A 23,329-nucleotide genomic window follows, 5' to 3' on the forward strand; every position below is an offset into this window, starting at 1 on the left:
TCTGGAACACGGAAACAAAGTTAATCTCATGGTTGAGATCAACAGCAATTTGGAAGACTGAGTAAAGAAGCTGTTTATTTCAAACAAAATATTTCCTTGGTACAGAACATCAAAAGCTGTTTATTTAAAACAAAATATTCAGAAAATCGTCGGTGTTCCATTGAAGTCTTCATTTCTAAGGATCTTGTTTAAGTGGATTATAATTTATTCATTCTGATGAGACGTGTTGAGGTAAAATATAATGCAATTTTAAACCGGTTGATATCTTTTTATGGGACATGTGAATGCATTTATATACTTGCATAAAATATTTCTTTAAAGTCAAATTACGCATTTAAATTCGTACTTGTTCCAGCACAGTGTTTACAAGCAAGTTCAATGTTGTGTAATTAGGCTATAAGCAGTATACTTTTTCGCCTTTGGTTGAATGGGTGTTGGTCCCTGAACGCTGGAATGGTGATGGAACTCCTTGGTTGTGTAAGATATTTGGATGGATCCCACATTTACCTCAGACCTGTAATGGGATTTTGATTACAGTAGAACTTTATAGAACGACAGGATGTATCTGTTCATGGATTATAAAAACAAACAGCAATATTATTATCTACGGAGCACTTTGGAATATTCAAATACCCCGGTATACAGTATTCAATATTTGTTGACCAAATGTTTGCAGAATTGTGCTCAACGCATTAGTTTAAATTATTCTAGAAGCTTTAAGCTTTAAATCATATTCTTTCTGATTTCATAGCTGATAAAATCTCAGCAGCATTTTCTGGATTTTCCTGTGATGTGAATAACAGACAATGGAACATTCTGTTTGTGACAAATTTAAATCTTTGAATATTGAAATTTATGCCGGAAGAGATAATGAAGGTGATGCAATCTTTCAACAACTGGTCATTTAAATGATGGATTATGTTGGACGCTGAGGAATGATTTCTGTGGTTTGTTGGAATTATTAATTTGAGAAACAATGAGGTTTGAAAGAGAAAAGGAACGACCGTTGAGTATCCGACCTTCGTCCGGAGCGGTATCTTCCATGTCCTACTTTGTGGTATGGATGAAGCAGCCATCTTGTCTCAGTGGAGGTAACCTGTATAAAATAAACCCCTTAGGGTCCCGAAATCTAATCATTTGGACAGATATTCAGATTTTAAATCCTTGAAGTATCCCCACCTAAATAGGGTCCCCACATCTGATCATTTTGACAGTTTTCAGACTTCAAGTCAGTGAGGTAGTCCCACCTAGTAAGGGCTCCTAATCTTATTATTTTGTCTCTCAGTAATGTTTCCACTACAGGGATTCAAACCCTAGATCTCTTGACTTTATAGATCAAAGAGCTTATCTACTGTGTTAATGTAACAGCTGTCAACCCTCCCTCATTAAGTGGGAGACTCCCTTATTTTGACAAAAATTTACCAATCTCCCCTGAAACTATATGCCAAACTATATACAAAATCATAATCTACATCCTGTGGTCAAATGATCTCCTAGTTACTGCAGGGTGTTTGTAATGACCATAACAGGTGTGTCTGAATCAAATGAGTGCTTTTTGAGTTATTTTGATACATGAAAATTGAAATATAAATTGAGCAAAGCAGTTTCAGTTGTGTTTCACTCACTTTCTCCCTCATAGGAAATGTGGAATGTGGGAGATCTCCCTCATAAAAGGTTTCAGAGGTTGACACCTATGTAATGTTCATGATATTTGTTTTGTTAACACTTACCCGGGGATAATAACTACAAAATGTTAAAACTCCTTGAAAATTTAAGGCCCACAGTCTAAAACTGTCTTTGTATAAATGTAGAGGCAGTAATATAAATTTAACAGGCGAGTAGGTAATTGTCAGTGACTGTATAAACAGTAGGGAAACATTAGGACTCCATCTTACCCTTGAACATTATCATGTACGTAGTATGTATATGTACTGTAAAAGTCCATTGGCATATAGTTTGAATTAAATAAACCACAAAAGTTGCCATTCAACTGGATTTTACAATAGAGATTCAATTTAAGCTAGTACCAAGTTTTAATCAACTATTTCAATATCAAGGATACATTTAAATTAAAAAATCTAATCCATTACTGAGTATATAAACCACAATTGATTTGCGATTTGCTTTCAACAAGCTTAGAGAAAAACTCATTGAGAGTGACATTTTATAACACTGTGGCCAATGTCATTATTTCTAAATTCCGTAAGAGGATTAAAATTCTCGTCGTATGAGATATTTCTGGTTTCCGTCGTGTGTCAATCAAGTCCAAACTAGGGTAGCAGGGGAAGAACTTTGGTCTCAGTTTTTTTGACAAAAATAACAGGACATGATTTGTGTTAATAAAAATGATAAATCTGAATATTTGACACTCTTGATTGGCATAATGCTCTAATAATGTATCCGGAATAGGTGGTTTTGTTTTGTGTTACACACTGGGTCAAATTTTAGTCCGGTCGCCTGAAGGGTTAATATGTTTGATTGATTTTAGGAAAGAGTAAGAGTTTGATGGAATTAAGAAGGATTGTGGTTTGAATATTTGCCTAAGTTTGATAAATGGCTATATTGATTTTTGAATACTTAAGGTTTAAAGTAGATTGAAGTGTTTTATCTGGAATGATAATGATAAAATGTTTGCTAAATGTCAATAAATATTTATACATATTACAAAAAAAACACCAACACAGATCTTAAAATCAATTATGATGATGTTCACTTTTAAGAATACTGAAATACCCAACATTATTGGTATTTGTGTGTTTGTACCTGACATATTGATCCCACGATCATTTACAGAGTTATTGCCCTTTGTTTGCTGGGAGCTTACAAATTTGTTCTGACAATCAGTTTGTGTGTTTCCATTTCCTTTCCATGAAACTATGTAGTGTTTACCAACATTGTGCTTTGTTGTGTGAGTGTATTAGACTTATTAGGGCCCCTTATCAGAGATACGGGTACCCTATAGTAATCACTCTGTCAGTCTGTCTGTCTGTCTGTCTGTCTGTCTGTCCGTCCTCAAATTCTGTTCCTGGCTGATAACTTTGGTATTTATTGACCGATGTACATGAAACTTGGTCAAGATGTTCAGTTCATAAAAATACACATTGAGGTAAAAAGTCAAGGTCAAAGGTCAAGGTCATTAGGTTCAAAGGTCAAGGTCAAATTTTACATCTTTTCACTGATGAACATTTTGTTATGACATTATGAAGCAAAGTTGATCAGAATTAAAAAAGGAGTCAACTGACCAAAGTTCAAGGTCATTGGGTCAGGGGTCAAGGTCAAATTTTGTACCTTTTTACTGGTGAACATTTCGTTTGACATTATGAAGCAAAGTTGTTCGGAATTAAACAAAGAGACACACTGAGGTAAAAAGTCGAGGTCAAAGGTCAAGGTCAGTAGATTCAAAGGTCAAGGTCAAATTTGCATATTTTCACTGATGAACATTTTGTTATGACATTATGAAGCAATGTTGTTCAGAACTTAACACAGAGTCAACTGACCTTAGGTCCAGGTTACGGGTCCAAAGGGTCAAGGTCAAGTTTTGTATTTTTCACTGATGAACATTTTGTTATGATATCAAGAAGCAAAGTTGGTCGGAATTAAAGAATAAGTCAACTGACCAAAGTTCAGGGTCACTGGGTTAATGGTCAAGGTCATTTGGGTCCAAAGGTCAAAGACAAAGTTGATCTCTGACTTTGACCCTGGCTCTTAATGGAGGAGGTAAATAAGGTGAAGTAAAACAAATCAAAGCTAACAAATGAGTATTGCACCGGTATTTACATTTCTGTTAGCCCAGCAAATATGGAGGTGGAAGGAAACAAGACTCACATCATAGTACATGTAAAATGTATATTTTGCTTCCTTGCGATTCTTTTTGAAGTCCGAATGTCAAACGTCAAGCTCAGCTATATGGGCAGATTGCTTCTTGATTATTATGGGGGATATATTGCCACAAGACAGGGCCCTTACTGACCTGTCAGTGTTCTAGTTGATCTATTGATTATTTTATGAGTTACTGCCCTTTGTGTGTTTGGAGCATTACAAACAGGTCCAGATAAGCCTTTCTATGTCCCTTTGATATCTTTGAACTTTTGTAGTGTTTACCATATTTAACCACAAATTAGCCCCCTCCCCACTGTGGCAAATGTCCTAAGAACAGGGAAGTGCCTGCAGTTAGGCCCCCTCCCATATTTTGTCTCTCTCTCTCCCAAAAAATCTGTATGGTTTTTTTGGCTCTGAACAAAAGCAAATATGCTTATTGGATGCAAAAAAGCATTAACCCAAGTTAAAATTCTACCATAGTTATGTCACTGAATTTAACTTAATTGTGGATGTCTATTAGACTCATTGATCCTTTTATTATTTTCTGAGTTGTAGTTCTTTGTTTGCTTGGAGTATTACAAATTCGTTGTGTCGTTCCATTTTATTTCCTCGTAAACTTGGGAGAGTTTACCAACATCATACAAAGTTGTGAAGGTGTATCAGACTTATTCATCTGTCTGAGTTACTGCCCTTTGTGTGCTTCAATCATTATAAATGTATGCTGACAATTTTTATTTGTTTCCATTTGGGATTGATTTCCTTTGAAACTTTGTTAATTTTCCCACCCTTGTAGTAATGGGTTATGTGTATAAGACGTATTGATGTGATGGTTATTGTCCCACCCTTGTGGTAATGTGTATAAGACTTATTGATGTGATGGTTATTGTCCCACCCTTGTAGTAATGTGAATAAGACTTATTGATGTGATGGTTATTGTGCCACCCTTGTAGTAATGGGTTATGTGTATAAGACGGATTGATGTGATGGGTATTGTCCCACCCTTGTAGTAATGGGTTATGTGAATAATACTTATTGATGTGATGGTTATTGTCCCACCCTTGTAGTGATGGGTTATGTGTATAAGACGTATTGATGTGATGGTTATTGTCCCACCCTTGTAGTGATGGGTTATGTGTATAAGACGTATTGATGTGATGGTTATTGTCCCCCCCTTGTAGTAATGGGTTATGTGAATAAGACGTATTGATGTGATGGGTATTGTCCCACCCTTGTAGTAATGGGTTATGTGAATAAGACTTATTGATGTGATGGTTATTGTGCCACCCTTGTAGTAATGGGTTATGTGTATAAGACGGATTGATGTGATGGGTATTGTCCCACCCTTGTAGTAATGGGTTATGTGAATAAGACGTATTGATGTGATGGTTATTGTCCCACCCTTGTAGTGATGGGTTATGTGTATAAGACGTATTGATGTGATGGTTATTGTCCCCCCCTTGTAGTAATGGGTTATGTGAATAAGACGTATTGATGTGATGGTTATTGTCCAACCCTTGTAGTAATGGGTTATGTGAATAAGACGTATTGATGTGATGGTTATTGTCCCACCCTTGTAGTAATGGGTTATGTGAGTAAGACGTATTGATGTGATGGTTATTGTCCCACCCTTGTAGTAATGGGTTATGTGAATAAGACTTATTGATGTGATGGTTATTGTCCCACCCTTGTAGTAATGGTATATGTGTATAAGACGTATTGATGTGATGGTTATTGTCCCACCCTTGTAGTAATGGTATATGTGTATAAGACTTATTGATGTGATGGTTATTGTCCCACCCTTGTAGTTATGGGTTATGTGTATAAGACTTATTGATGTGATGGTTATTTAAAGAGTTACATGTTTTGCCCTTTTTCTGGTCAATTTTTGCTTTTGACTTGGTTTCTGGGTTTAATATTTTCAAATAGGCCTACCCAACATTGCTTCCACTAAAAGACAAGTGTTCTTGTTCAATGGTAATATTTCAGTAGTTCAAGAAAAAAAATCGCATCTAAAAATTGAGAGAATGAGTATTTTGGCAAAGTACAAAAATGTGAGTTATTTCCCTTGATTACTGCTAGTGCTACATGACGTTTTGTGTATGTGTATGTGCTAGACATCTTCTTTTATCCCAAATGAAAAATAATAACATTCTAAAAAAATATAATTAAACTTAAAATTCTAACCTTTGTCTACTCTGTGTTGTTATGTAGTTGACCTCTGACCTTGTGTGGTGCTGGGGATTAGCAAACCTACCTTATATGGTGATGGGATCATTATTTTGTTTCAGAAAAAGTGCCGATTCACTATAGAAGTAATAAGAAACAGATCGTGCCAGCTGCCGCCCTGGCTCACGATCTTTCCACGCCCGAGTTACAGGATCTCGAAGAAACTGGGCGTAATTCACGCTCTAGTGCTCACCTTTCCCCTAAGACTCTGAAAGCACCTGCTTTTTTACCAGGTTTGTGTTTGTTTGTCTGTTTGTCTTGGGGTTTATTTGACTGCTACTGTACGGCCATTTGTATTTTGTTTAGTTTGATATATCTCTCATTACTAACTTTACTGACATTTTCATCTCACACTGCATGTTTTTGTTTGATTCATTTTCTTGGCATGTTCACTTAAATAACAATGTTTACTTTTTAGTCTTAGTATTGCTGTGTATAGTCTTGTAATTTGATTTTGATTTTCAGTCAAAAATTGAAAAAAATCATGTAAGATTGACAAATACCAGCCTCATCGACCATGTCGTCTAAATGGTCTAAATGGTTTAACGGCATTGGAACCCCTGTGCCCTGGAGGGCAACTTCAGGGGTTTAAATCCCAGCTTGGAGGAAAAGCACTGTAGGACCTTAACAGGGTCTTAACTAGTTGTATAGACAGTGGTAATTTTGTTAAAGAATTGGTTGTACATGTCAGATTTAAGGTTATTTGTTGATACAGATTTAGAGATGCCTGTGGGAAGCTGCCACAGTTATCAAATAAATGTAGAAAGTTTGTTAGATCAAATTAGACCATCTGTATTTCTGTTGTACGTTTTGGTTAGACTTTTCGTTTAGCTCCTTTACTTTAAATATTAGAAGTGTAACATTTAATTATCAAATTTGTATTTAGGTGCTGAAGTACCACACTGTTATATCAATGTAGGTCACTGTAACTTGTATTTTCTGCTTCAATGACTTTAAGGTAGACTTTGGATTTTAGCTCCTTTTCCTTGTTTAGATGACTTTGTATCTAGCTCTGTGTCCAAAAGTGGAAGCTGTATGTTTTACAAACATTTTCTAGTTTGTAAATGAAATGTTTGACAAAGTATCATTCATTTTGATTTCAGCCCAAGTGAGATTGCTGTGAACATTAATTAAGCGTACAATGTTTTTGACATTTTCAGCGTGACCTAATACTTTCTCAGAGTGTTTCTGATTGTATTTCACCGGAGTTTGAACTAACTTAACAGGGGATGTTTTGATGCAGAGAAAAAACCTTCACGAGATGATATCTCGTTAAGTATTAAAGCTGATTTAGAGAAGATTGTAAAATCTGTGTACAATGCAGGTTGTGCACAGACTTGCTTATATTTACAGTTGCTTTATTATCAAAAGAGAATACAGGTAGTCAATATACTGGTACCCATATTTCTAAATATTTTCATCAGGTTGGTAAGTGGTTCATAGAGCACGACCAGTGAAATGTGTTTGTGTGATGTTTCAATGACTAGTACAATATGTAGGTACAAACACTTAACCAGTCATTTATTTCATTAACACAGAATACATACCAATGTTCATTTGAGATGTAACACAGCATTTGATCAATTGGTCATTCGAAAAATTTGTGACGGTATAACCACAAAGTACCATCCAGAAATTTTCCTTTTAATATGAAGCTCGGATGGCAATTATCAATGATCCGACTGACCAGACATATTATGTAATCGATTATAAATGGCTTCACGAACAATAGATAACCCCAAAAGGTCAATGAAATTCTGCCCCATTTGAATGTTGGTGACATCACCATTCCACAGTAGTGTGACCCAGATTTTGAAGGAAACGCACAAAAATATAAAAAAAAATCGTCCTTTCTTTCGCTGCTTTCAACTCACATGAGTTAAAATGGGATTAGAATGGGAATTTACTATACAGTTTTTTCAGATTTGCGGCGAACATCGTGATTATAATGTCACAAATGTCTGTTTTATTAGCTCGTAACTACCAGTCATCAAAATGTAACACACAAGCATTTCACTTATTTGTGCTGTTTGAACCTGTACTACCCAGGTACCCTTTCCATTCAACTCCTGATGCCTTAATCAGATTAAACCCAAATATACATGTATTTCTCATGGCTCCAACAGCCTGGTCAGTACCTTGTCAGTACTGTGATCACATTTCCCTGAGTTTTTAGCTCACCAGAGTTGAAACCATTGTTGTCTGTCTTCAGGCAAAAACTTTCTATAATTTGACTCCTCTGAAACCAGTTTACAGCTTGATTCACTTTATGTGGGGAGATCAAGATGTTCTCAATTTATGTTTCTACACATCATAAGGGCTGTAGGATTGACCCAAAATAGGAAGTTATAGTGAAAATCATCTCCAGTAGATCTGGAAATAGTGGATAAGGTATTTGAGTTGTAGGAAGGTTTAAGTTTTTTTCCAAAACCAGTTTCTCCACCCAGTAATGGAGCCTCACACCGAGCAGTCAAATTAGTTTACTCATGGTTATATAGGGAAAGTAGAAAATTACTTTTCTAGAAAATACTTTAACACATTTTCATGAAATTTCGTAAGAGGCATCAAAGACAAGGAGATAAAACACTCTTAATTTTGTGTCACTGCCTCTGTCCAGTGGGGGCTAAGATTCAGCAAGACCTAGCTAGAACAGAGTATAGTTTATTCATTTGTAGACATAGAATAAAATTATTCTCCATATTGAGTCACTTTGATTCTATATGAGGTTAAAATTACTTTGCTCTCAAATATGTATGTTCGAAGAAAGATAACTCTTAAACATTTAGCAAATATTTATCATAGATGTAATGAATGGATCGAGGCAGGGGTTGGGGTGGGGGATGTCGTACAACATCATCCCATAAATGACCACGTCCTGGCTGTGTACAGTTCAAACAAGTCTCCCTATGTGCTGCATTGAGTTTCTGGTCTCACCAGCTCGTATAATATAGTGTTGAGGCTGTAGAATTGGGGTTGAATTCTACCTGTTCTTTTTAAAGATAAGAACTATTTCACATGCTGTTTTTTTCTACCAGTACAAAATTCTGTCCTCATCACACTTTTTCCCTTTAAATTCTTTTGTTGTTTTCCATTTTGGCCTCAGATATTCAGCGATATTTAACTGTGATGTCTGAGTTTTTTCTCTACCAGTACAAAATTCTGTACTTGCCATCCTTCTTTCCTTTGAATTCTTATGTTATTTTCCATTTTAGATTCAAATATTTTAGTTGGTTTGTAGGCATCAGAAGTTGTAACTTGCTGGATGCAAGGGAGTGATGAACATCTTTGACTTTTTTGGTTTTAATGTGTTTAAAGTATGGGGCCATTTAAGGTTTGAACTGCTATTGTCATATATATAGTGGTAAGTATGATATAAACAAAGTTTATTTACAAGTACATGTATGTTGATAGCCTGAAGTTGAGTCTTCAATGAACATTTTAGAAAATTGACTGATTTAATTTTCCAGGGATGAGCATGTATGGCTCTGGCGACAGTAGACAAACAGGGGGTATTACTTTATTTTCTGTAGACTAAATATTATTGGCTGTGTGGTTAAAATCTGTACCAGTTTTCATTTAGTATTTATTTCTCTTCTTTGATATAACATTCATCAAATCTATATCAAAACTATGTTTTCATTTTCATATAAAATTAAAGGGGAAAAAAATAAAGAATAATTTTACATCTGTCTACAATTTTGTTTACAGAATATATTACTAAAAATCAGTAAGATCTACAATACATTGGCACTTTAATATATCTAAAAACTAACAAACTTTGGATGATGGACCTTAGGTTTGAAATTCTCTTCTTTGATAGTTGGATATTTTCTTTTCCTTTGGATGCATAAATAACATTAAAATTGTAGATTTTTAGTATTAATACCGTATTGAGTGCTTTATCTTAGAAGGGTCATATTTTCTCTAGTTATTTTTTACCACACCTGGAACAAATTTACAAGGTTTGGTTTTGGTACCACACCTGGAATAAAATTGCAGGGTTTAATTTCCACACAACACTGTAAAATTGTCCACTGTCTACTAACTCTTTTTTCTGCTGGGCAAAGAATTTGTGGATTGATAATTTGCATATATTTTTTACAGGCCTTTAATATATTTGAAAAAAAACTTCCTACAAAATTAAAAAGGCAAAGAGTACCATCAACAGAAAATATCTTATAACCATTAGCACAATCATGAATTATTTGTTTTGAGTCATTTTCCCCAAAAGTATTCAACATAAGTCTTATATCTCACAACGCATTTCAATGAATTGCAGTTTTTAGAATTTGGAAATTTTGTCAACAAAAAGAAATAATAAGCATAAATGAAAAAAAGAACTTCAAGGGGACAAACTCTGGACCTATGAATTGGTGATCCTTTGCTTTATAATGTTGCTGTTGAGCGATTTAAAATGCAAAGTATCAAAATGAAAGACGATTAACTTATCAAGGGAAATGACTCGAAATCATATTCAAAGATGAAAAACAGTTTTTAAATTGAAACCTTTTTCAGAATTTAAACTTGTGTTGTGGTACCCATGACCTAAAGTTTAAACGTTTAAAATAAGAAGGAACTGATTCCATATGTACATACTTTTAAGATATAAGTAAATATAATGAGTTATATAGTTTATATCTACTGTATATTTAACAATACAATTTGTATTTATTTTTGTTGCTATAGAATCTAATATAAGTGTCCAAGGTAACTTTCTGCTCACGCCTGTATGATATACCGTATATATCTCCAGTACATTGATAACTGTAAACAGATTATACCCAAAGCAGACATAACAGATCATTTAATTATCTATTCTAATACTTCAATTTGTTCAATCCTTCCAGGAAACAAATCTTTAAAACAAACGTCTACGTCATAGAACGTTTATAGCTTTAGTCATTCTTCATCTATATTTTACTTTGTTTCAAAGGTGGTTATCGCAATGCAGGTAAATTACTTTTAAACTGAAATAACCTTAGTTGGCAATTTTTTCTCTTTTTCTCAAAAGCTAACTATATTAGGATGTTTTCTAACTATAAAACTTTTCACAAACATCTGCTCCAGTTTTACACCAGCACAGTGTCAAAACTTAAATACAAGAAATACACCAGACTGGAATGATGTATTGGGTTTTATACTGTTGAACTTAGTCACATGTTCAATTCTCCACTGGAGTGTTTTGAGGGTGCTGAATATCACATAGTATTAACAAATGCTTTCACATGTGTTTGCGCAAAGAAATATTCCAACGTCAGTGTGCACATATCCTTCATATAGTGAATGATTCAAGGCTTTTTTATGAATGTATCATGTCTAGAAAATGTGTCCTGTACAACTCCAAGATGTTTGTCCCAAAGGTCAAATCAAAGGTCAACTCAACTTAATGCATGTCTGAGCACAAACATTTGAGAGACTGAACTTCTTTTCAAATTTTCATAGATGCATACATTTTTACTAACTAGTTGTTGACCTACATACAAATGTCTTGTTATAAGGTCAAGGTCACCATCATCGGTCAAAGGTCAAGGTATTTTGTTGCTTGTCCCAAAAGTATAGCTATAAGGCCTAAAGTTTTTTGTATGAGACTTAGTGTAACACTTGCAGCACTTGTACAGAAGGTCAAATCACTGGTTACTATTAGTTAAATAATTGAAACTTAAAGGTACAATACAGATAAACATATTTTAAAGGTTATAATTCAAAAGACATAAGAAGTAAAAAGAGAAAGTCTGTTCAGAGGAAGTTTTAAGTGTATTTATTTTTAAGAAAAATAGGATATATATTATCAAAATTTATTCTTTTTTGAAATGAAAAATAAATTCTCAATCAAATCAAGGTTGATAAGGGGAGATAACTTTGGAAATTTACATCATATGATAATATTCTGTCAACAATGACAAATTTGAATATGAGTGGGTTTGAGTTACACAAGTAATTCTCCATGTTTTCAGGACTTATCCATTTTGGAGTAGTTATGTAATTATTTTTCTCCCACAACCACTTTAGGTTTCCTCATCCCAGACTCCTTTGGACTTTTGGTTACCCACTAGTGGGTGACACACTGGGGGCTATTTCATTGGTCAATCTTCTAATTATGATGTCAAATAACAATGCTTTGTGACGTATGTATGACGTCACTGTGACGTACGTTCAGAAACAGGAATGATGCATTCCCAAGAGAAATGTTTGGTTTTCTAGATAAAATATCTGAACGTTGTAGGAGGAAAAGGTCCTCAAACTCGTGATGGTGGATCATCATGTTTATCAACTCTCGCTAGTTAATTTTCAAATTGCAAAAGAAACTTGGTAAACCTCAAGTTTTTATACAATTTGAAAGTTAACTAACTCAAGTTAGACAAATATGATAATCAACTACATGTATCACTCTTTGGGAACTTATTTAGATGTAATAGGCTGTATCACACACAGAGACTCACATATTATTGGAAACTTGTTATTTTAGCATTTTTCACAATTTCTCAATTTTGACATGATGTTGAATGTTATAAAATTGTATTTATGATTTAGTCAGTAAATAGGTTATTTTACTGAAAACCTTTGAAATTGGTCAGGTATATTAATTGATATGCATCAAGAACTTGACATGACCATAGTTTGGTAAACATAATTTGCTATAATTCATGTACATAAGACTAAGTGGAATCAGTAGTATTTGTATATCAGGTTTGTTATTTAAAGCTGACAGTGCAAGTTAAAAAGCTTTCAATTGAGATAAAAAAAATATCTCGTTTTAGGATCTTCCCCAGTGACTATCTATTTTGGCTATTATTTCTAAGGAAGTGCCGACATTTTAGTTCGTGCTTGCTTGGTAACCAGTATGGGTCTCACTGGGTTCAAAAAGCGTCAAAAGGAAGAGATAATCATTAGGGAAGATCTTGAAACCAAAAATAAAAAATAAAAAAATTGAAATCTATTTAGCTTGCACTGTCAGCTTTAAGCTTTGAACTATTTTCAGTTGACATTCACAGTGAATTTTTCTGCCAATCAAAGACAACAACTCCATGGACACCATGTTGAATATAACAGATTTTATATGGCATTCATATCACCTGTGAATGGCAACTAAGAGCAGTTCAATGCTTATAGTACAATTTTGGGAATATATTATTCGGATGAAATATGATAAGAGGATACCATATTTTAAGACTGAACCTGCATGTTTTTATTCATTGTGACAGCTATCTTCCAGGAAGTGATTGTGGTATCGAAAAATACTGCTGCAGACATACATATTTTAGCACTTTTTGTGCTTTAAATATTGCGCTATATTATCAATGCACTCGTTGAAGTTGATGTATGTTGTTCTCTATTGTATATTTTGTGGGTGCGCCAATTCATCAATGCGCTAACTTGTCAAAACGTGATATTACACTAAAATTTGAGTGTGGTAAAATAAGAACCTTTACAGTTTTATAGCATTACAATAATAACGTGGTGATGACAATTGGCACATGGTATTTCATCATTGATATAATTGCCAAATGAATTTTGTAGGGTATACTTTATTGACAAGCAATGGTAAATTTTGTTTGATCCATATTGAGATTACAGCGTTAACATTCCGATTGTTCTTTGTTGTAGGGGACCGAGTGATATTCGCGGAGAGTCCGTCAGCCCCTGGTATACCAGTGGTGTATCGGACCCCTGATGAAAGGTCTTCCAATCCAGACAGACTCAACCTAGACAGGTCTGTTTCCGTCCCGTAAAAAGTATACATAACACTGCTAACCCTGTATTAGGTGTTGAGGGTCCAGAGAGTCAGACAGTTTCCATCTCCACAAAATGTGTAATGTTTACAATCCATCTAGTCAGTCTTGAGGTCCATAATTCAACAATTTACATCCCCACATCTAATGTTCTGGATTTCAACTCTGTTAGAATTTCAAAAATTGAGGGGAAAATATGGAATACTGCGAAAGGATCTATCAGATGTAGCGTGATCCACTCATCCACACTACACAAAGAATGTATTAATGTTACAGTTATTTTCACAAATTTCTGGAAAAATCTTAAAACCCCTAGCAGTTTAATGTCCAAGTGTTCTATATCCAAACAAACCAAAATCACAAGTTACTTCCCTTTGATCATGAAATACATATAGTAAAATCTATGGACATAACATAACAGTATTTCTGATACAGGTCAGTAAGGCATAAAATTGACTGTTTTAGTTATAGATGTATTACACGTACATTATATCTGATACTAGAGGGAGAGGAGTAAAATTGAGTGTGTTTTATTTATAGAGATGAAGGGCGAGGAGTAAAATCATGTTTTAATTATAGACGGAAACTGACAGTATGTCCGATACTGGAGGGAGAGGAACAGCTTCGGCTGCTGAACTACCAACACAACATGATCAACAAGATCCAGCACCTCAGCTCCCTGAAGCGTCTCATCTTCCTCGACCTGTATGATAACCAGATTGAGGAGATTTCCGGCCTCAGTGCACTCAAGTCTTTACGGGTACTCATGTTGGGCAAGAACAAGTAAGTGGTCCCAGCATTACTTTAGGATTTAACGGACACCAAACATGTCCCTGGTAGAAATATCTATCTTATTAGATCATGTGGGGGAGAGAAAAAATATTCAGCAATGGAGATAATAGCTGTTGGAACGTTTTTGAGTCCATTGACGTTTTTTCAAGTATTTTGATTCAAGAATATTGTAGACTAGTTTTATGTATTTTAACCCAGTCACCCCTAAAGTCCCATTTGAACCTTACCATATCAAAGACTGGGTAAGTTCAGTTTAAATATGTAGGGGTGAATGAGATAAACGTAGATATAATCATGTGTCTAAATCTGTATTCTTAGAGATTTAGACTAGCATGTCTCCAATAGTAGTCCATCCAGAGTTTGATATGAAAAAATTTGAAAATGAGGCAATTGTGAAAAATTACTAGTTTTTAAAGAAATCCGACAGACCAGGGGGGAAATTGTTTTCTCTCCCAAAATGTCAAAGATCAGGGGAATATTGGGGTATAGCCAATTGCTTGGTTTATATGTATGCTGTAACATTTTTCATCTTATTTCAGAATTAAAAGAATAGAAAATTTAGAAACACTTTGTAAACTGGATGTGCTGGACTTACATGGTAATCAGGTAAGCATACTACCAGTGTTGTAGATATGTTTCTTTGTCATCAAATCCTAGGATGACGCAATTCTTCTCAATCCGTTTTAATGAATGTTAGTTTGATGAATGAAGAAACTTAAACAGGTATTTATCTGACAATCAAAAATAGCAAACAGGTGCACAGTGGTGTGTTGTGAGGACATAAAATGATGGAGAAACAGAAAAAGAAATGAATGACCCTTCAAAATAGAATTGCTATAATACCTAAACTATGCGTTGTATCAATATTAGTACACTTGCAAACCTTTCAAACAGTTGAATTAAATAAGTGTTTTTTCGAATTAAAAGGTAAATGATCTAAAGTCCAAAATATATTAGAAATATCTGGTCACGTCCCCCCCCCCTGCAAAAAAAAGTAAATGCTTCTGGTTCTGTCAACTGAAGAAGGTTTATCATGTATGTAGTGAGTTGTTTAGTTTTTATTGCTAACCTCTGACCTTTATTGCCGACCTGTGACCTTTTTTGCCGACCTGTGACCTTTATTGCTAAACTCTGACCTTTGTAGATTGCCATGATTGAGAATCTGAGCCATCTGTCAGAGCTTCGAGTGCTGAACCTCGCGGGAAACCAAATCAGCTACGTTGACAATCTGTCGGGTCTAGACTCTCTAGCGGAACTCAACCTCCGGCGCAACAGGATCAGAACTGTGGTAAGTTCCTAACATCTGATGAGTCCTTGTTAGTCCAGAGGCCTAAATTGTGTCTGAGAGTTCTGATTAGGTTAGAGAGCTGAGACTGTATGACTTAAATACAAGATGAGTGATACAGGCCTTTAGACCATGGGCCTCTTGTGTATTAGTCTCCTACTGGTACTAATTGAGACCATAAGTTTTCACTCCATTTACCAGTATATCAATGTGTGTGTGGTTTTATCCAGGGCAAAGTGATGTCTTGTGCCTTTTATATACAGAGTTACAGCCCTTTGTTTACCAATCGTCTGAGACACACCTCATATGCTTCGTCACCTATAGTTGCCAAATTTTGTATCTGAATACCACTTGGGATAGTGGAGTGTCACATGCTGAAAACAGGCCTTGCCCTCCGCATATATACAGAGTTATAGCCCCTTTTTCGTTTCTGATGCAAAAGTTTGTCCTAAAGTGGGGGAATTCTTGCAATGATTTGCCATGTTTATTTACCAAATGGTGAATAGATAAAGTTGATGACATTTTTGACAGGAACTGGTAAGGAATAGAAAGGAAAGAAATACATGGTATTGTAACAGTCAGAATCCTCAAATCAGACTGAATAACTTATATTCCTGTTTCCTCCATTCAGTATTACATCTGATAACAGATTCTGGTCTAAAAAAAGTAAAAAATTATTAAAAGAACTAAATGTTAAATCTTAATCACAATTTACACATGAGTCAAGCATGTCTCATTGTCTATGGTGTTTGAGGTTTAGTGGCCAAAAAATTGAAATGTACACCCACATAAATTAAACGCACGTTTTGATTGTGTGTTTCCAGGTTGATGTAGACACTCTTCCGAGCCTTCAGCGGTTGTTCCTCAGCTTCAATGACATCTCCAGGTAAGACCTCTAGACTTGGTTGATTAAGGTTCTTTTAGCTGTTACACAACAGAGTTTCTACCCATATGTAGAATGAATGTCTGCATTTTGTTGTAAAGAAACCAACTTGTGGTATGAACTTTGGTTTGTGCATGAATGTACAGTAGAATTACCTACAGTACTTTACCTACTAGGCAACTGGGAGACTGGCTCTTTATTTGGTACTATATTGTACCAACACCATAGGCCCCAGCCCTATTCCCTGCCCCCACAAAAGTTATAAAATATCACTTTGGTTATCATATTCCCATATATGTTTCATAGAATAAACCTAGAATTCCTTGTAATCATACAAAGAGTCCTCCGTCAAATCCTTATCCTGTTCACTACAAAAACTTGGGAAAGTAAGAATTTGAATAAAAAAATTGTCTCTATTCACTAGCAGCTCAGATCTGATTGGTCATATATACTTCACTAGCACTGAGCTCTGATTGGTCGCACATTTCCGTGTGATAATGTAATCATAGATGACAGGACTCGGACAAAACTTTGTTAGCATTTACTTTATACCTGGAAACTTTCGCTGCTGTTTAATTTTCGTCTTTTTTTTCGCCCTCCGTAATGAGGTCAAACTTGTCATTACAGCTAACATTAGTAAACAAACTAATAAACAAAGTAATGTGAAGGGCAAAACTAAACCTAGGCGAATACGGATTTTTCCGGTGAAGGGTGAAAGTTTGACTGGGCGAACATTTTCCGGTATACAGTATACTTCATATGAATACAAAGACACATGCTTATTGAGTTGGATTGTTATCTGCTAGTTTGTCAATTAAGTCTTACTCCCATAGGAATTCCTCTGAAAATTAACAGGTATCATGTATCTGATATAATTTACTTTTGATGGGTGTGGTGTGTTCAGCTTGTGGAGCTGTTTTATGATACGTACTCGGCAGGATCCTTTCTTTATCTCAGCGTTCTGGATACATGTGTGTCATTCACTTCAGCTCAAATGTCACAAACACTTGGTAATTATTTTTAAATGCAGTTTAAAGAAGATCCTATCACAGATATCAGTTACAGAGCTTTCTCTGTTACAGTCGAGAAATCGTAATCAGAACTCTCCGATCACTGCTCTGTTATTAGACCGATACATTCCTCCGACGACTGGTCTTACGTTACAAGTTTTATGTTTAACATGAGTGTACATTGAATTTAAACTTCAATTTCAACACCTGTAGGTACAGATTGTAGTTTGTACTTAAAGTTACAGGAAAATCATATATGTCATGTATGGAACGTAATGGAACTTAATCGGGCATTGTCCGACCGTTAAATTTCGACTCTAATTTGTACAGTGAATATGGACAACTAGGTCGCAGTTTATATATAATTGTAGGCGCAGATGTGTAATTCATTCATGCATTATGCTCTCAGACCGATGATTTGAATGGTTTTTCAACTCCTCTCGATTTGTTTTGCAAGAAGAATTCATAAATGAGCATATTATGTATCTGTGGGGTACACATTTGAACGATTTTGTCAGTATTTAGTATAATTGTTAGCATAAGCATTCCTTGTAGTATTCACAAATGTATAGTGAAACCTCATTTTACTGACAACTCTATAAGGGTACCCGTTTAAATAAATGAATTCATTCAGTGACAAAATATCCGGCCTACAAGTCATTGCCTCGTCCAGAAACTCATTCTCCTTGTATATATTGCTTTCATCATGTGGCTAGATATATTTTTGTAAAAATGCAATACAATTTATCATATCATCGGCTAATCCGTGGTTATAACAGACCTGTCATTATCAGACGCCTAATAGTACCAGTGTCAAAAACTGCTTGGGAAACTGCTTTTTTTCCAGACATGACTATAGTTTTTATAAATCATTTTTAAAAAGAAAACCGTACCTTGCGGGACTTTTATGAATTTCATAATTAACAAAATATTATCAACAACAGTGATCTGAGTGTAAACATTTTGCAGGGCTAGGCTGGGATTTGAACACTGGACTTCAGATTGTCATACAATCGCTCTAACCGAATAGAAATGTCCTGGCCCAAGTGGGCTACATGTCAGTTATATCCAAATGGAAATTAAGGGGAAGTTACTGTAAATTGTACGAAAAACCAGTGCAGTAGGACGGATAGATCCTTAAATTAGTCTTCTTCAAGCTTTGTGTTAGAGGGATACTCATATGAAGGAGTAGTTAACGGTACACTTGTCCTGTTGTAGAGCTATTTACTGGTACGCTACTGGGATATATCAATACCATTGTCATTTAGCAGGAAAATGCCAGGAAATCAATATCTATCATTGTTTAAACGGACCCTTGTATTCTGTGAAGTTTTTCGATTTCAGTGTTGAATATTAGTAGTGACCCTCTGTTCATGAAAATTGGAAGACAGAAAATACAGGGAATGTATTCTGTTCCAAAAAAATAAATTGATTTTGTTTTTGTTCGGAAGCTTAGAGTATTGTTATAAGGACATTGTACAAATAAAGACTTGTTAAGAATACAAACAAGAAATGTTAAAAGGACTTTGTTACTGATATAGACGTGTTAATTATTCAAACAAGTAGAAAATTACGACTGGAAATTGTTTGTTTCCTTTCTTGAGAATTCTTAATTAAGTACACTTACTACATTACTGTACAAGCTCTTAAAGTAGGGTCCAAGCAGTCTGTTTTGTATCTTCAACAAAGAAGAGTTCCAGTTTTTTCATCATTTTTCTGAATTTTAGTATGTTGCTGTTTTACTATAGCCTACAGTAATATCTGAAAGAAATATATTTATTGTAATAACCGTTTTGACCAGAACTTCTCCCCCACGGAGGGGCAGTGGTGGCCAAGTGGTTAAGGCTTCTGACATTCTGCTACCACTAACCCTCCACCACTGGGTCGCTAGTTCTTAGGCCTATGTGGGGCTGTCGCCAGGTACTGGCCACAGGTTGGGGTTTTTTCCCCTCCACCTCCAAAACCTGGCACCGCCTTAAATGATCATAGCTGTTAATAGAATGTAAAACCCAAACAAACCCAAACCCTCCCCCACAAGGGTTCCGATCCCTGAATCTCTTGATTGTAAAGCAAGGAGTGTATCCACTGTTTTGCCGGTCATGATATTTCTTATAATAATTTTCCAAAACATTACTAAGAATAATTTCAAAATGTTCTCACTCATTTAATTAACAGGGGATGGACTCTCTAAAATAGTCCTCAACCTAAAATTGGCATTGTAATGTGAATAAAGAAGAATAAAATGATTATAAAGTTTATATTCAAATTGTAAGGGGAGGATACTGTATGTAATTTTTTTTTTACATGTATTGGGATTCTCAACTATTTTACCTGCCGAGGGACCGGCAACCTTAAACATACATAGTGTACTACACCCTAAAGTTACACCAGGTAACAGCAATATCAAGCTAGCCATAAATAGCTTATCAACACATTAAGCCATTTATTTTTCATCTTGAAACGCAATTGCCAAAAATTTATCATGTTTTTTTTTTCTGAAGGTGATCGTTCTGAATAAAAGAATTAACTTACATGTTTAAGTTTTGAAAGGAATTGATAAAAAATATCAGTTATCTAAATTATCCTTTTGAATGGCATTAATGCATTCACCCTTAAAATTTCATAATGAACTATTCCAACCTTTGAATTGGAAGTGTTCAAATGTGTCTTCAGGGGTGAATGAGTTAAACTGCCCATTGAGTAAGATGAACTATTGTGCTCTAATGTTGTTCAAAGTAAATTCATATCGGGCGCAGCAAACTGATTGTAATGTAAATTGTGTAATTTTTTATTTGTGTGTTTTTAGTTAAAGTGCTTTTAAGTGATCGACCGATAGATTTATTATGTAGTCATCATTCATATAAAGAATGTTTTATTTTTTTATTTCCTAAAACAGTAAACAAAAGAGCCTATTGATTTTATGAATAATAAATCCATCAATTACTGAAATATATGCACTTTCGTGTGTAGCCATAAATAAAAAAGACTAATGCATGAGTTTCCTGATCAATCGAACATGCTATCTCTAGTCGAGATAAGAGGGAAAAAATAACAAGGTGTTTATACAGGGAGGACATGTTTTAAGCAAATTAGTTTGGAAAACAAAAGAGTTCTTTCATTCAGTGTAAAATAATAAAAATCTGTTTGTCATTGGTTAAAGTTGAGAAAATAGAAGAATTCTTTCATGAAGGATTAAAAATGATCAAAAATATTTTTATCATCTTTAAAAGTTCAAAATAAGTAAAACAAACTGTTCTTTTGATAAAGGGGTAAAAATCATTTTTAAATCTTTTTGTCGTGTTATAAAGTTATGCAAAAATCATAAAGATATTTTTATTATCTTTAAATGTTCAAAATAAATTGAGAAAACAAAATGGTCTTTCACAAAAAGGTAAAAATAATTATAAAAATATATTATTTTTTTGGTCATGTTATTAAGTTCTTCAAAGTCACTAATAATAAACAGACCGGGGTATTCTTTCGATTAAGGCTCGAGTCTTCGTAGCAGGAAGAGGATATTATGGGATGTATGTTTATTATTTCTATGTAAGCTAGTTATTACTGCATGTCTAATCGGCCACGTGTTTTAATCATGGTGTTGTTGTACGGTCAAATATTTATTTTTCTGACTTGTTCACAATGTATATTGAATTTTCTGAATTGACTTTTATTCAAGTGTATGTTTATACACATTGCCCCATAGGGTTATATACTCTTAAAGATTACTAGTAAATAATTTCAAAGGTAATTGTTATGACTAAGATAGAATTACATGTAAAGAAAAGGTAACTTTTTCTGTTAAGGTACATAGGTAAACCGCTGTAGTCTTTTTTTAATAAGTATTATATGTATATAGGCTGTGAAAGGGTCTAACAATATCTGTGTATAACGTGTAGGTATATTTATATAAGGGTAGTAGGGTGGATATGTTCGTGTCTATGTATACGTACCTGCTGTATACTTCTGTCTGTGTGAACAGAGATAGTGTTACAAATTATGTGATCGCATCAAATTGATCCATGATTACCATCAGATGTAAAACACACTGGAGACTAGGACACACATTAAACAAGCACGCCTATGACTAAGATGTTTGGAGTAGCTCGCAGGATTTCGAAAAAATCTATACTCTAAGAAGTTTGTAATCAATGAATTTGGATTTGCCGAGAAGTGTTGTATTGTGGATTATAACGTGTAAAATCAATGTTTAGAAAAGGGATTATCAGTGACAGAATGTACTGGTGAATGTAAAACATCTTGCTCACCATGATGGAACTTCTGTAGTTGAGATCAAATGAAGGAATTCCATGGTACCAAGCAAAAAATGGTTTTCTCGCCATGGAGCTTTCTTTTAAATTGCTGAGACTTCATCGACGCTACTGAGCGAAATAATTACATTGATTCACCCTACCATGTACTGTTGGAGATTTATACAGATCCAACATTTATGTGAGTTTGTGACTCTTTAGACTAACCAATATGTTCCGAAATCGGTCTGGACTCCATTTGTCCAGGTCTTCCTCGAAGGTGTGGTCAGCTCGGACCATGCAATCGACGGTCAGCAGGCAGAAAAAAGTAGTTCCATGTGCAAGGTAAGATTTGATTGGCTGACATTGAAAGATTGACCGCTGTTCAATGTGATGAGTGATTATAGCTAGGTCTCATTGTCCGACTTCAACAGATTAAATACAGTGTTATGTAATTAGTGATCAATTCAGTTGTCACACTTTGACAGATTAAATGCTAAATTATGTAATGACGGAGAATGGGTCGTCATACCAAAGTCCCTAATGACATTCTGTTGTAGCTGTAAAACGGTTACGTAATAAATCAGAGAACTAAATACCTTTAATCTGTAACGTTAACGTAAAAGTACTTAAATATATAGATAAATGATACTTAAGTACACTTTTCTTAAAAATATTTAGCTCACCTGGACCTGTGTGGCACTCGCAGACTGCCATCAACCGATCTGGCTTCAACTTTTTCAAATAAAACACTCAAAATGTATCACCCAAATTTATAATGTACCATTTATTACTGGGTGGTTATTTGAATTCAGATATGTTGAATTGAGAAGGCTGAATAAAAATGTCTTCTACTCACATTCTCTAGAAAATTCAGATTTGAAAGTTCATTATCAGCATTAACTGAATTTAGATTTGTTAAATTGTTCAGACTGACTAAAAAATATCTTCTATTTCTATTCTGTAGAAAAGTCAGATTTGAAAGTTCCTAATTAGCATTCTGTGTTGGTATCCAGATATCATTATGATTGAAGGGATTTACATTTACATTTGATAATGCATTAGTTGGAACAATAACAATGTATATTGACATTTGCTCTGCATCCTTCCATTGCAATGCATTGAGAAGGCAAACGCTGTTGTGAGACTATAACAACATTTTTAGGTCACCTGAAACAAAGTCTCAAGTGACCTATTGCGATCGCCTTTTGTCCGTCGTCGTCCGTCGTCCGTCGTGCGTCCGTAAACAATTTACATTTTCGACTTCTTCTCCAAAACCCCTGAACCAATTTCAATGAAATTTTGCAGGGACCTTCCATGGACAAAGGTCAACAAAA

At 34.8% G+C, this 23,329-nt stretch overlaps 1 protein-coding gene across 2 annotated transcripts in view; it reads left to right on the plus strand.

Moving 5' to 3' along the window:
- Nucleotides 1-285: 285 nt before the first annotated feature.
- Nucleotides 286-23,329, plus strand: part of LOC110450971 (leucine-rich repeat-containing protein 49-like) — an 81,337-nt gene continuing 58,293 nt past the window's right edge. The window contains exons 1-7 of one of the 2 annotated variants that reach the window (XM_021498785.1): nucleotides 286-1,091; nucleotides 6,108-6,278; nucleotides 13,651-13,756; nucleotides 14,355-14,558; nucleotides 15,107-15,173; nucleotides 15,712-15,855; nucleotides 16,677-16,738. In XM_021498785.1, the coding sequence (XP_021354460.1) occupies nucleotides 977-1,091; nucleotides 6,108-6,278; nucleotides 13,651-13,756; nucleotides 14,355-14,558; nucleotides 15,107-15,173; nucleotides 15,712-15,855; nucleotides 16,677-16,738 (869 nt within the window). In that variant the 5' untranslated portion in view covers nucleotides 286-976. The remainder of the gene's footprint in view (nucleotides 1,092-6,107; nucleotides 6,279-13,650; nucleotides 13,757-14,354; nucleotides 14,559-15,106; nucleotides 15,174-15,711; nucleotides 15,856-16,676; nucleotides 16,739-23,329) is intronic. The other variant, XM_021498786.1, reaches the window with a different exon arrangement.

This window comes from Mizuhopecten yessoensis, unplaced genomic scaffold (assembly GCF_002113885.1).
Source record: "Mizuhopecten yessoensis strain PY_sf001 unplaced genomic scaffold, ASM211388v2 scaffold5575, whole genome shotgun sequence".
NCBI classification, from domain to species: Eukaryota; Metazoa; Mollusca; class Bivalvia; order Pectinida; family Pectinidae; genus Mizuhopecten; species Mizuhopecten yessoensis.